The sequence below is a fragment of the Panulirus ornatus genome, chromosome 28, assembly GCF_036320965.1.
Source record: "Panulirus ornatus isolate Po-2019 chromosome 28, ASM3632096v1, whole genome shotgun sequence".
NCBI lineage: Eukaryota > Metazoa > Arthropoda > Malacostraca > Decapoda > Palinuridae > Panulirus > Panulirus ornatus.
This window is the reverse complement of record NC_092251.1, coordinates 15,838,603-15,853,786: the sequence shown is the minus strand read 5'-3', so window position 1 is coordinate 15,853,786 and position 15,184 is coordinate 15,838,603. Positions and strand designations below refer to the sequence as shown.

The 15,184-nt window shown below is 41.7% G+C and overlaps 1 protein-coding gene across 2 annotated transcripts in view; it reads left to right on the top strand.

Annotated features, from left to right (window-relative positions):
- The window catches only part of LOC139757866 (ATPase family gene 2 protein homolog A-like), a 229,525-nt gene that overhangs the window by 192,399 nt on the left and 21,942 nt on the right, over positions 1 to 15,184 (top strand). For both annotated transcript variants that reach the window (XM_071678773.1, XM_071678774.1), the window contains exon 10: positions 9,574 to 9,738. In XM_071678773.1, coding sequence (XP_071534874.1) covers positions 9,574 to 9,738 — 165 coding nt within the window. The remainder of the gene's footprint in view (positions 1 to 9,573; positions 9,739 to 15,184) is intronic.

Here is a 15,184-nt window from a genome sequence, read left to right as displayed (position 1 = left end):
TACAGAGCATCAGATTGGAGAAGAGCAGTGTGGTTTCAGAAGTGGTAGAGGATGTGTGGATCAGGTGTTTGCTTTGAAGAATGTATGTGAGAAATACTTAGAAAAGCAAATGGATTTGTATGTAGCATTTATGGATCTGGAGAAGGCATATGATAGAGTTGATAGAGATGCTCTGTGGAAGGTATTAAGAATATATGGTGTGGGAGGCAAGTTGTTAGAAGCAGTGAAAAGTTTTTATCGAGGATGTAAGGCATGTGTACGTGTAGGAAGAGAGGAAAGTGATTGGTTCTCAGTGAATGTAGGTTTGCGGCAGGGGTGTGTGATGTCTCCATGGTTGTTTAATTTGTTTATGGATGGGGTTGTTAGGGAGGTGAATGCAAGAGTTTTGGAAAGAGGGGCAAGTATGAAGTCTGTTGGGGATGAGAGAGCTTGGGAAGTGAGTCAGTTGTTGTTCGCTGATGATACAGCGCTGGTGGCTGATTCATGTGAGAAACTGCAGAAGCTGGTGACTGAGTTTGGTAAAGTGTGTGAAAGAAGAAAGTTAAGAGTAAATGTGAATAAGAGCAAGGTTATTAGGTACAGTAGGGTTCAGGGTCAATTCAATTGGGAGGTGAGTTTGAATGGAGAAAAACTGGAGGAAGTGAAGTGTTTTAGATATCTGGGAGTGGATCTGGCAGCGGATGGAACCATGGAAGCGGAAGTGGATCATAGGGTGGGGGAGGGGGCGAAAATTCTGGGAGCCTTGAAGAATGTGTGGAAGTCGAGAACATTATCTCGGAAAGCAAAAATGGGTATGTTTGAAGGAATAGTGGTTCCAACAATGTTGTATGGTTGCGAGGCGTGGACTATGGATAGAGTTGTGCACAGGAGGATGGATGTGCTGGAAATGAGATGTTTGAGGACAATGTGTGGTGTGAGGTGGTTTGATCGAGTAAGTAACGTAAGGGTAAGAGAGATGTGTGGAAATAAAAAGAGCGTGGTTGAGAGAGCAGAAGAGGGTGTTTTGAAATGGTTTGGTCACATGGAGAGAATGAGTGAGGAAAGATTGACCAAGAGGATATATGTGTCGGAGGTGGAGGGAACGAGGAGAAGAGGGAGACCAAATTGGAGGTGGAAAGATGGAGTGAAAAAGATTCTGTGTGATCGGGGCCTGAACATGCAGGAGGGTGAAAGGAGGGCAAAGAATAGAGTGAATTGGAGCGATGTGGTATACCGGGGTTGACGTGCTGTCAGTGGATTGAATAAAGGCATGTGTATGGGGGTGGGTTGGGCCATTTCTTTCGTCTGTTTCCTTGCGCTACCTCGCAAACGCGGGAGACAGCGACAAAGCAAAAAAAAAAAAAAAAGAATACTTCCCACGTATTCCCTGCGTGTCGTAGAAGGCGACTAAAAGGGGAGGGAGCGGGGGGGCTGGAAATCCTCCCCTCTCGTTTTTTTTTTTTTTTTTTTTTTTTTTTTTTTCCCCAAAAAGAAGGAACAGAGAATTGGGCCAGGTGAGGGTATTCCCTCAAAGGCCCAGTCCTCTGTTCTTAATGCTACCTCACTAACGCGGGAAATGGCGAATAGTTTAAAAGAAAGAAAGAATATATACACACACAGACATATACATATATACACATGTACATAATTCATACTGTCTGCCCTCATTCATTCCCGTCGCCACCCTGCCACATAATGAAATACCAACCACCTTCCCCCGCATGTGCGTGAGATAGCGCTAGGAAAAGTCAACAAAGGCCACATTCATTCATACTGTCTCTAGCTGTCATGTATAATGCACTGAAACCACAGCAACAATACTCAATAAACTTATACCTCTGTAATTTGAACATTCACCTTTATCCCCTCTGCCTTTGTACAACAGCACTATGCATGCATTCCACCAATCCTCAGGCACTTAACCATGAACCTTGCATACATTGAATATCCTCACCAACCAGTTAACAACACAGTCACCCCCTTTTTTAATAAATTCCACAGGATTACAATCCAAACCCGCCGCCTTGCCGGCTTTCATCTTCCACAAAGCTTTCACTACCTCTTCTCTGTTTACCAAACCATTCTCCCCAACCCTCTCACTTTGCACACCACCTTGACCAAAACACCCGATATCTGCCACTCTATCATGGAACACATTCAACAAACCTTCAAAATACTCAATCTATCTCCCTCTCACTTCACCACTACTTGTTAGTACCCCCCCATTTGCCTCCTTCACCAATGTTCCCATTTGTTCTCTTGTCTTACGCACTTTATTTACCTCCTTCAAAAACATCTTTTTATTCTCCTTAAAACTTAATGATACTCTCTCACCCCACTTCTCATTTGCTCTCTTTTTCACCACTTGCACCTTTCTCTTGACCTCTTGCCTCTTTCTTTTATACATCTCCCAGTCATTTGCATTATTTCCCTCCAAAAATCATCCAAATGCCTCTCTTTTCTCTTTCACTAACAATCTTACTTCTTCATCCCACCACTTACTACCCTTTCTAATCTGCCCACCTCTCACCTTTCTCATGCCACAGGTATCTTTTGCGCAAGCCACCACTGCTTCCCTAAATACATCTCATTCCTCCCCCACTCCCCTTACGTCATTTGGTCTCATCTTTTTCCATTCTGTACTCAATCTCTCCTGATACGTCCACACACAAGTCTCGTTTCCAAGCTCACTTACTGTCACCACTCTCTTCAGCCCAACACTCTCTCTTCTTTTCTGATAACCTCTACATATCTTCATCTTCGCTTCCACAAGACAATGATCAGACATCCCTCCAGTTGCCCCTCTCAGCACATTAACATCCAAAAGTCTCTCTTTCATGCACCTATCAATTAACATGTACTCAAATAATGCTCTCAGGCCATCTCTCCAACTTACATATGCATACTTATGTATATCTCTCTTTTCAAACCAGGTATTCCCAATCACCAGTCCTTTTTCAGCACACAAATCTACAAGCTCTTCACCATTTCCATTTACATCACTGAACACCCCATGTATACCAATTATACCATCAATTGCCACATCACTCACCTTTGCATTCAAATCACCCATCACTATAACCCGGTCTCATGCATCAAAGCTGCTAACACACACACTCAGCTGCTCCCAAAACACTTGCCTCTCATGATCTTTCTTCTCATGACCTGGTACATAGGCACCAATAATTACCCATCTCTCTCCATCCACTCACAGTTTTACCCATATCAATCTCGAGTTTACTTTCTTACACTCTATCACATACACCCACAACTCCTACTCCAGGAGTAGTGCTACTCCTTCCTTTGCTCTTGTCCTCTCACCAAACCTGAATTTACTCCCAAAACATTCCCAAACCACTCTTCCCCTTTACCCTTGAACTTCGTTTCACTCTGAGCCAAAACATCCAGGTCCCTTTCCACAAACATACTACCTAACTCTCCTTTTTCTCATCTTGGTTACATTCACACACATTTAGACACCCCAATCTGAGTCTTCGAGGAGGATGAGCACTCCCCCCATGATTCCTTCTGTTTCCCCTTTTAGAAGTTAAAATACAAGGAGGGGAGGGTTTTTAGCCCCCCGCTCCCATCCCCTTTAGTCACCTGCTATGACACGTGGGGAATGAGTGGGAAGTTTTCTTTCTCCCCTATCCCACAGGCCACATTCATTCGCACTCAGTCTCTAGCTGTCATGTGTAATGCACTGAAACCACAGCTCCCTTTCCACATCAAGGTCCCACACATCTTTCCATAGTTTACCCCATACACTTCACATGCCCTGGTTCAATCTACTGACATCACGTTGACCCTGTTATACCACATCATTCCAATTCACTCTGTTCCTTGCACACCTTTCACCCTCCTCTATGTTCAGGCCCTGATCACTCGAAATCTTTTTCACTCCGTCCTTCCACCTCCAATTTGGTCTCCTGCTTCTCCTTCCCTCCACCTCTGACACATATATCCTCTTTGTCAATCTTTCCTCACTCATCCTCTCCATGTGTCCAAAACATTTCAACACATCCTCTTCTACTCTCTCAACCACACTCTTTTTATTACCACACATCTCTCTTACCCTTTCATTACTTACTCGATCAAACCACCTCACACCACATATTGTCATCAAACATTTCATTTCCAGCACATCCACCCTCCTCTGCACAACCCTATCTATAGCCCATGCCTTGCAATCATATAATATTGTTGGAACCACTATTCCTTCAAACATACTCATTTTTACTCTCCAAGATAACGTTCTCACCTTCAATACTTCCATTCCATTCTTCAGTACTCCCTTCCCCACCCTGTGACTCACTTCCATGGTTCCATCCACTGCCAAATGCACTTCCAGATATCTAAAACACTTCACTTCCTCCAGTTTTTTCTCCATTCAACTTACCTCCCAAATGACTTGCTCCTCAACACTACTGAACCTAATAACCGTGCTCTTATTCACATTTACTCTCAACTTTCTCCTTTCACACACTTAACCAGACTCGGTCACAAACCTCTGCAGTTTCTCACCCGAATCAGCCAACAGTGCTGCATCATCTGCAAACAACAACTGACTCACTACCCAAGCCCTCTCAATCACAACAGAGTACATACTTGCCCCTCTCTCCAAAACTCTTGCATTCACTTCCCTAACCACCCCATCCATAAACAAATTAAACAACCATGGAGACATCATACACCCCTGCCGCAAACCAACATTCACTGGGAACCAATCACTTTCCTCCCTTCCTACTGGTACACATGCCTTACATCCTTGGTAAAAACTTTTCACTGCTTCTAGCAACTTACCTCCCACACCATATACTCTTAACACCTTCCACAAAGCATCTCTATCAACCCTATCATATGCCTTCTCCAGGTCAATAAATGCTCCATACAAATCCATTTGCTTTTCTAAAAGTTTCTCACATACATTCTTCAAAGCAAATATCTGAGCCACACGTCCTCTACCACTTCTAAAACCACACTGCTCTTACCCGATCTGATGCTCTGTACATGCCTTTACCCTCTCAATCAATACCCTCCAATATAATTTCCCAGGAATACTCAACAAACTTTTGCTTCTGTAATTTGATCACTCACCTTTATCCCCTTTGCCTCTGTACAGTGGCACTATGCATGCATTCCGGCAATCCTCAGGCACTTCACCATGATCTATACATACATTGAATATCCTTAACAACCAATCAACAACTCAGTCTCCCCCTTTTTTAATGAATCCCACTGCAATACCATCCAAACCCACCACCTTGCTGGCTTTCATATTTCACAAAGCTTTCACAACCTCTTTTCTGTTTACCAAACCATTTTCCCTGACCCTCTCACTTCCCACACCACCCTGACCAAAACACCCTATATCTTCCACTCTCTCATCAATCACATTCAAGAAACCTTCAAAATACTCACTTCATCTCCTTCTCACTTCACCACTTGTTATTACCTCCCCATTTACCCCCTTCAACAATGTTCCCATCTGTTCTCTTGTCTTATGCATATTATTTACCTCCTTCCAAAACATCTTTTTCTCCCTAAAATTTAATGATAATCTCTAACCCCAGCTCTCATTTGCCCTTTTTCACCTCTTGCACCTTTCTCTTGACCTCCTGCCACTTTCTTTCATACATCTTCGAAGTCATTTGCACTGCTTCACTGCAAAAATTGTCCAAATGCCTCTCTCTTGTCTTTCTCTAACAACCTTACTTCTTCACTCCACCACTCACCACCCTTTCTAGTCTGCCCACATCCCACCTTTCTCATGCCACATTCATATTTTGCACTAGCTATCACTGCTTCCCTAAATACATCCCATTCCTCACCCACTCCCATCACATCATTTGCGCTCAACTTTTTTTTTGGCCATTCTACACTCACTTTCTCGTGGCACTTCCTCACACAAGTCTCCTTTCAAAGCTCACTTACTCTCACCACTCTCATCTCCCCAATATTCTCGCTTTTTCTCTGAAAACCTCTACAAATCTTCACCTTCGCCTCCACAAGATAGTGATCAAACATCCCTCCAGCTGCCCCTTTCAGCACATTAACGTCCAAAAGTCTCTCTTTTACCTATCAATTAACATGTAATCCAATAACACCCTTTGACCATCTCTCCTTATCACACTTGTATACTTATGTATATCTCTTTTTCAACTAGGTATTCCCAGTCACTAGTCCTTTTTGAGCACACAAATCCACAAGCTTGTCACCATTTCCATTTACAACACTGAATACCCTATGTACACCAATTATGCCCTCAACTGCCATGTTACTCACCTTTGCATTCAAATCACCCATCACTATAACCCAGTTTCGTGCATCAAAGCTGCTAATACACTCCCTTAGCTGCTCCCAAAACACTTTCCTCTCATGATCTTTTTTCTCACGACCAGGTGCATAGGCACCAATAATCACCCATCTCTTTCCATCCACTTTCAGTTTTACCCTCATCAATCTAGAATTTACTTTCTTACACTCTATCAAATACTCCCACAGCTCCTGTTTCAGGAGTAGTGCTACTCCTTCCTTTGCTTTTGTCCTCTCACCAACCCCGACTTTACTCCAAAGACATTCCCAAACCACTCTTCCCCTTTACCCTTGAGCTTTATTTCACTGCAAGCCAAAACATCCAGGTTCCTTTCCTCAAACATACTACCTATGTCTCCTTTCTTATCCTAGTTACATCCACACACATTCAGACACCCCTATCTGAGCCTTACTGTATAAGCACCCCCTGCTTGACTCCTTCTTCTGTTACATCCACACACATTCAGACACCCCTATCTGAGCCTTACTGTATAAGCACCCCCTGCTTGACTCCTTCTTCTGTTCCCTCTTTTAGAAATTTAAATACAAGGAGGGGGGTTTCCAGCCCCCTGCTCTTGCCCCCTTTAGTCGCCTTTTATGACGCATGGTAATACGTGGGAAGCATTAGTGATGTAGCGCCAAGAGCAGATGACTTAGCCTTAGAAAAAAAATTCTCAATGTGCCCACTTCTCTCTTCCTTCTTTTGGAAAAGTAAAACAGTAGGGGAAGATTCCCAGCTCCCCATTCCCATCCCTTTTAGTAGCCGTCTCTGACATGCAGGAATTACATGGGCCTTGATTAGGGCCTCTCTTGCCTGTGTCACTTCAGCTAACATTAAGGTATATAGAAATAAAATGAGGGAATTTGGATTGTCATGGTGATAGGAAGTCATGCAAGTTTTTAGTGTGTTTATAGGAAAATTTCCCATACCATTATATCAGGAAGCATACTGGGATGAGAGGGACTGATACATCATCATTGCTAGATCATATCTTCACACATACTGGCATGGATATTGAGAACATTATGTATGATTCTCCAGTTGGAAGACGTGATCATGTAGTGCTCAAGTTTGAATATGTGGTAAAAGGGGACATTAAAAGAGCAGAACTGAGACAGATCATAGAGATGTAATTGTTAAAACTACACAAACCTCAATAATTTCTGTTGTAATGTAGATTGGGGAATGGAGTTCACTGGTTATGAACCAGGGCCTTGTGATGAGATTTTCTGATAAATCTACGATGAAGGAGTAAAGGCATTTGTACCTCAAGCCTTACATACATAAGGAAGAAATAATGCTTTAATAAAAGATGTCAAAAAGCAAATCAGATTCGAGTTATGAAGTGGCAAAGAAGTAGATGGCACTCCAACCAGCCAGCATTTGTATGGGGTGCATATAGCAGGAAAAAAAGGATAAAAACCTTTTGAAAAGAATAGTGTGGAAAAGGCCAGTGAAAATCCAAAACTTTTCCATAGATTTACTAGTTAGTTTAAACTTAGTGCAGCTGATCAGGCCAAGGGATTCCAATGGACAACTTGTTAAAGCTGATGTAAGGGTATGTGAGGAACTGAATACCAAGTTCAAAAAAGTTTTTACACTGGAAGACACTGCAGTTCCAACACCAGGGAAATGTATTGGGGAGTTGGTTTTGTAAATTAATGAGATATCTAGGAAATATATGACCAGAATCCTAAAAGGGCTTCACCAATACATGACTCATGGTCCTTATATTATTTCACCATATATGCATATGAAGTATGCAGATATGCAAGATAAATCACTTGAATTAGTGTTCAAAATGTTGCTGAGAGAAGCAAATTGCCGAGGGAATGGAAAAGGTAAACATCATACTTATTTTCAAAAAAGAAGACTAGGGATAGGCATTGAACTACAAACCAGTCTCACTATTAGTGTAGTGTGTAAGGTTCTGCAAAAGATTACTAGAAAGCAAGTAAATGACTTTCTACAGAGGAGAAATTTCCCAAGTGAGAGACAGCTTGGTTTTAGGGAAAGAAGCTTATGTCTAACTAACCTCTTAGAATCATACAAAAGGTGGGCTATGTCCTGGACAAAAGGTAAGGTTAGGTGGAATTTGTGTACCTGGACTGCCAGAAAGCATTTGACACTACCACATAGGAAGCTGATTATGAAGCAAATTCACTAGGCAGGAATAAGGGGCAAGATTCTTAGATAGATGAATTATCTCAGTAGGAGGGAACAAAGGACATAAGTTAGAGGAGCCTCTGTAGATGGGTCAAGGTATCTGATGGAGTGTCCTAGGGTTCAATTCTGGGATCATTACCCTACTCGGTCTATGTCAGTGGGTTGCCTGAAGGTATGGAATCCTACCTGAATATGTTTGTATATGATGCCAAGGTCATGAGGGAAGTGGAAAGCAAGGAGGATTGCACCAGCTTACAAGGGGACCAAAACAGACTCCAAAGTTGGGATTGAATAAGGTTGATGAAATTCAATTTAAGCAAATGTAAAGTGATGAGGGTGGAACAAAGGGAAAGATAGCTTGATTATTTTTATACATAGCAGGAAATAAGCTTCAGGAGTCTGTGTATGAGAAGGACTTGGGAGTCAACATTGTCCTTAATCCTTCACCTGAGTCCCATATTAGGAGAATAGTTAGGGACATGAACCAAGCATTGATGAATATCAGAAAAGCTTTCAAGTACATGAATGAGAATATTTAGGAAGCCATGTAGGTAATATGTAAGGCCAAAAGTAGAATATGCTTCTTAGGTTTGGTCAAAGAGCTAATAGAGATGGTCCAGGAGGGCAACAAAGATGGTACCATAATTAAGAGAGTCAACTAACAGGGAAAGGCCATAGGCTTTAGATATACCCAGCTTGGAGAAGAGTGAAGGTGACTTGATCACAACCTTCAAGTTTTTAAAAGAAACTGACGATGTGGACAGTGAACAGTTCTTTAATATATGTAGGGATAGAGCAACAAGAGGACATAATATGAAATTTATGAAGATACTTGTTAAAAAGGATGTAACAAAACACTTATGGTATTAGAGAGGTGGACAAATGGAACAGAATAAGTGAAGACATGGTTGATGCAGACAGCAACATATGAATTTAAGAGGATGTATGATATTAGTGGATGTTCAAGAAATGGGGTCACATGAGTGTAAAACTCCCTCTCAGTAGAGTACAAATAGGTAAGTAGGTAATTACTAGTATTGCAAACTTCTTTTAAATTCATGCCATTTGACAGCATATGTTCTTCCATATAAAAAAAAAGTTTTATTTAACAGGATGTGATTCGCCCTGGCCGCTTTAATGAATACTATCTGGTTGACCTACCAGAACCTGAAGATAGGCAACTTATCCTGAGTAAATACATGTCATCTTGTAGACTCTTGGAATATGCATCACTTGATGATCTTGTTAACCTTACAAGGTCCTTCACAGTTGCTGAGGTAGGTTTTGATAGTTTACATTCACTTTAAAAAAAAAGAATGTAAGTATATCAATAAATGAAAGTTTTGAAGGTTGAAAAACTTTCTTTCTGTGGTGTCTCATTAGCATTAAGAGAACATCTCTATATGATATACTGGCTTGGGCTCTTTCAGCCTCACTTTGAATGAAGATACTGGTGATTTTATGAGGGTACTTTGGCATCGTGGCTCTACCTTTTCCATTGCTCTTTTTGGATATCCTTATTACTAATGTATTTCTTTTGGTTGTGATATATGTACCTTGTTTTTCTCTCGATGTATGATCAAGATTATTTGTGCTCTTTGTAGAGACATAGCCAGATTAAATTTGAGCATGCTAAGTGCTGCTGTAGTAAGAAATTTTTCATTCTTCTTTGGTAATTTCTTCACATTTGAATGCCGTTTCCCATATTAGCGAAGTAGAGCCAGAAAACATACAAAGAAACGTCACACACACACATGTATATTCATATTATTCATTTATTCATTATACTTTGTCACTGTCTCCCACGTTAGTGAGGTAGCGCAAGGAAACAGACGAAAGAATGGCCCAACCTACCCACATACACATATATATATACATACATGTCCACACATGCTCATATACATACCTATACCTTTCAAAGTATACATATATATACATACACAGACATATACATGTATACACATGTACATAATTCATACTTGCTGCCTTTATTTATTCCTGCCGCCACCCCGCCACACATGAAATGACAACCCCCAACCCCTGCATGCACACGAGGTAGTGCTAGGAAAAGACAATAAAGGCCACATTCGTTCACACTCAGTCTCTAGCTGTCATGTATTATGCACCAAAACCACAGCTCCCTTTCCACATCCAAGTCCTACAAAACTTTCTATGGTTTACCCCAGACACTTCACATGCCCTGGATCAATCCATTGACAGCATGTCGACTCCGGTATAACCACATCGTTCCAATTCACTATTTCTTGCACGCCTTTCACCCTCCTGATGTTCAGGCCCCAATTGCTCAAAATATTTTTCACTCCATCTTTCCACCTCCACTTTGGCCTTCCACTTCTCCTCGTTCCCTCCACCTCTGACACATATATCCTATATGTCAATCTTTCTTCACTCATTCTCTCCATGTGACCAAATCATTTCAAAACACCCTCTTCTGCTCTCTCAACTACACTCTTTTTATTACCACACATCTCTCTTACCCTTTCATTACTAACTCAATCAAACCACCTCACACCACATATTGTCCACATATTGTCCTCAAACATCTCATTTGCAACACATCCATCCTCCTCCGCACAACTTTATCACCCATATCTCACAACCATATAACATTGTTGGAACCACTATTCCTTCAAACTTACCCATTTTTGCTTTCCGAGATAATGTTCTCGACTTCCACACATTTTTCAAGGTTCCCAAAACTTTCGCCCCCTCCCCTACCCTGTGACTCACTTCAGCTTCCATGGTTCCATCTGCTGCCAAATCCACTCCCAGATATCTAAAACATTTCACTTCCTCCAGTTTTTCTCCATTCAAACTTACCTCCCAGTTGACTTGTCCCTCAACCCTACTGTACCTAATAACCTTGCTCTTCACATTTACTCTCAGCTTTCTTCTTTCACACTACCAAACTCAGTCACCAGCTTTTGCATTTCTCACCCAAATCAGCCACCAGCACTGTATCATCAGTGAACAACAACTGACTCACTTCCCAAGCCCTCTCATCAACAACAGACAGCATACTTGCCCCTCTCTCCAAAACTCTTGCATTCACCTCCCTAACAACCCCATCCATAAACAAATTAAACAACCATGGAGACATCACGCACCCTTGCCGCAAACCGACATTCACTGAGAACCAATCGCTTTCCTCTCTTCCTACTTGTACACATGTACATCCTCGATAAAAACTTTTCACTGCTTCTAGCAACTTGCCTTCCACACCATATATTCTTAATACCTTCCAAAGAGTATCTCTATCAACTCTATCATATGCCTTCTCCAGATCCATAAATTCTACATACAAATCCATTTGCTTTTCTAAGTATTTCTCACATACATTCTTCAAAGCAAACACCTGATCCACACATCCTCTACCACTTCTGAAACCACACTGCTCTTCCCCAATCTGATGCTCTGTCCATGTTTTCACCTTCTCAATCAGTATCCTCCCATATAATTTCCCAGGAATACTCACCAAAGTTATACCTCTGTAATTTGAGCACTCACCTTTATCCCCTTTGCCTTTGTACAATGGCACGATGCAGGCATTCCACCAATCCTCAGGCACCTCACCATGAGTCATACATACATTAAATATCCTTATCAACCAGTCAACAACACAGTCACCTCCTTTCATAATAAATTCCACTGCAATACCATCCAAACCCGCTGCCTTGCTGGCTTTCATCTTCAACAAAGCTTTTACTACCTCTTCTCTGTTTACCAAATCATTCTCCCTAACCCTTTCACTTCGCACACCACCTCGACCAAAACATCCTATATCTGCCACTCCATCATCTAACACATTCAACAAACCTTCAAAAGACTCACTCCATCTCCTTCTTACATAACCACTACTTGTTATTACCTCCCCATTAGCGCCCTTCACCGATGTTCCCATTCGTTCTCGTCTTTTTTTTTTTTTTATACTTTGTTGCTGTCTCCCGCGTTTGCGAGGTAGCGCAAGGAAACAGACGAAAGAAATGGCCCAACCCCCCCCATACACATGTATATACATACGTCCACGTCTTACGCACTTTATTTACCTCCTTCCAAAACATCATTTTATTCTCCCTAAAATTTAATGATACTATATCACCCCAACTCTCATTTGCCCTCTTGTTCACCTCTTGCACCTTTCTCTTGACCTCCTGCCTCTTTCTTTTATACATCTCCTAGTCATTTGCACTATTTCCCTGCAAAAATCGTCCAAATGCCTCTCTTTTCTCTTTCACTAATAATCTTAATTCTTCATCCCAAAACTCACTACCCTTTCTAATCTGCCTACCTCCCAAACTTCTCAAGCCACAAGCATCTTTTGGGCAAGCCATCACTGCCTCCCTAAATACATCCCATTCCTTCTCCACTCCCCTTACGTCCTTTGTTCTCATCTTTTTTTCCTTTCTGTACTTAGGCTCTCCTGGTGCTTCCTCACACAAGTCTCCCTCCCAAGCTCACTTACTCTCACCACTCTCTTCACCCCAGCATTCTCTCTTCTTTTCAGAAAGCCTCTACAAATCTTCACCTTCACCTTCATAAGATAATTATCAGACATCCCTCCAGTTGCACCTCTCAGCACATTAACATCCAAAAGTATCTCTTTCATGCACCTCTCAATTAACACATAATCCAGTAATGCTCTCTGGCCATCTCTCCTACGTACATACATATATTTATGTATATCTCTCTTTTTAAACCAGGTATTCCCAATCACCAGTCCTTTCTCAGCACACAAATCTATAAGCTCTTCACCATTTACATTTACAACACTGAATACCCCATATACACCAATTATTCCATCAACTGCCACATTACTCAACTTTGCATTAAAATCAACCATCACTATACCCCGGTCTTGTGCCTGAAAATTGCTAACAAACTCATTCAGCTCCTCCCAAAGCACTTGCCTCTCATGATCTTTCTTCTCATGCCCAGGTGCATTATACTTAATCACAGTCTCCCACATTAGCAAGGTAGCGCAAGGAAACAGTCTAAAGAAATGGCCCAACCCTTCCACTTACACATGTATATACATAAACGCCCATACACACATACACATACCTATACATTTCACCGTATGCATACATATATGTACATAGACATATACATATATACACATGTACATATTCATAATTGCTGTCCTTTATAATTTCCCGTTGCCACACATGAAATAGCATCCCCCACGTGCATACCATTGAAAAAATAACAAAGTCCACAATCATTCACACTCAGTCTCTAGCTGTCATGTGTAATGCACCAAAACAACAGATCCCTTTCCACATCCAGGTCCCAAAAACTTTCCATGGTTTACCCCAGATGCTTCACATGCCCTGGTTCAATCCATTGAGAACACATTGACCCCGGTATACCACATTGTTCCAATTCCCTCTATTCCTTGCACGCCTCACACCCTCCTGTATGTTCAGGCCCTGATCACTCAAAATCTTTTTCAATCCATCCTTCCACCTCCAATCTGGTCTCCTGCTTCTCCTCGTTCCCTCCACCTCTGACACACATCCTCTTTGTCAATCCTTCCTCACTCATTCTCTTCATGTGACATAACCATTTCAACACACTCTCTTCTGCTCTCTCAACCACACTCTTTTTATTACCACACATCTCTCTTACCCTTTTATTACTTACTTGATCAAACCACCTCACACCACATATTGTCCTCAATCATTTCATCTCCAACACATCCACTCTTCTCCGCGCAACCCTATCTATAGCCCACGCCTTGCAACCATATAACATTGTTGGAACCACTATTCCTTCCAACATACCCATTTTTGTTCTCTGAGTTAACATTCTCGTCTACCACATATTCTTCAACACTCCCAGAACCTTTGCCCCGTCCTCCACCCTGTGACTCATTTCCGCTTCCGTGGTTCCATCCGCTACTAAATACACTTCCAGATATCTAAAACGCCTCACTTCCTCCAGTTTTTCTCCATTCAGACTTACCTCCCAATTAATTTGTCCCTCAACCCTACTGAACCTAATAACCTTGCTCTCATTCACATGTACTCTCAGCTTTCTTCTTTCACACACTTTACCAAACTCATTCACCAACTTCTGCAGTTTCTTACCCAAATCAGTCGCCAGCACTTTATCATCAGCGAACAACAACTGACTCACTTCCCAAGCCCTATCATCCACCACAGTCTGCATACTTGCCCCTCTCTCCTAAACTCTTGCATTCATCCCCCTAACCACCCCATCCATGAACAAATTAAATAACCATGGAGGCATCATGCACCCCTGCCACAAACTGACATTCCTACTCGTACACATGCCCTACATCCTGAGTAAAAACTTTTCACACCTTTTAGCTACTTGCCTCCCACACCATATATTCTTAATACCTTCCACAAAGCATCTCTATCAACCCTATAATATGCCTTCTTCCCATCCATAGATGCTAAATACAAATCCATCTGTTTTTCTAAGTATTTCTCACATACATTCTTCAAAGCAAGCAGCTGATCCACACATCCTCTTTCTTATATGTATATTTCCTGTGTGGCGGGGTAGTGATGGAAATGGATGAAGGCAGCAAGTATGAATATATTCATGTGTATATATGTGTGTCTGTGTATGTATATGAATTTTTTTCTTTTTTTTTTTTTGCCGCTGTCTCCCGCGTTTGCGAGGTAGCGCAAGGAAACAGACGAAAGAAATGGCCCAACCCACCCCCATACA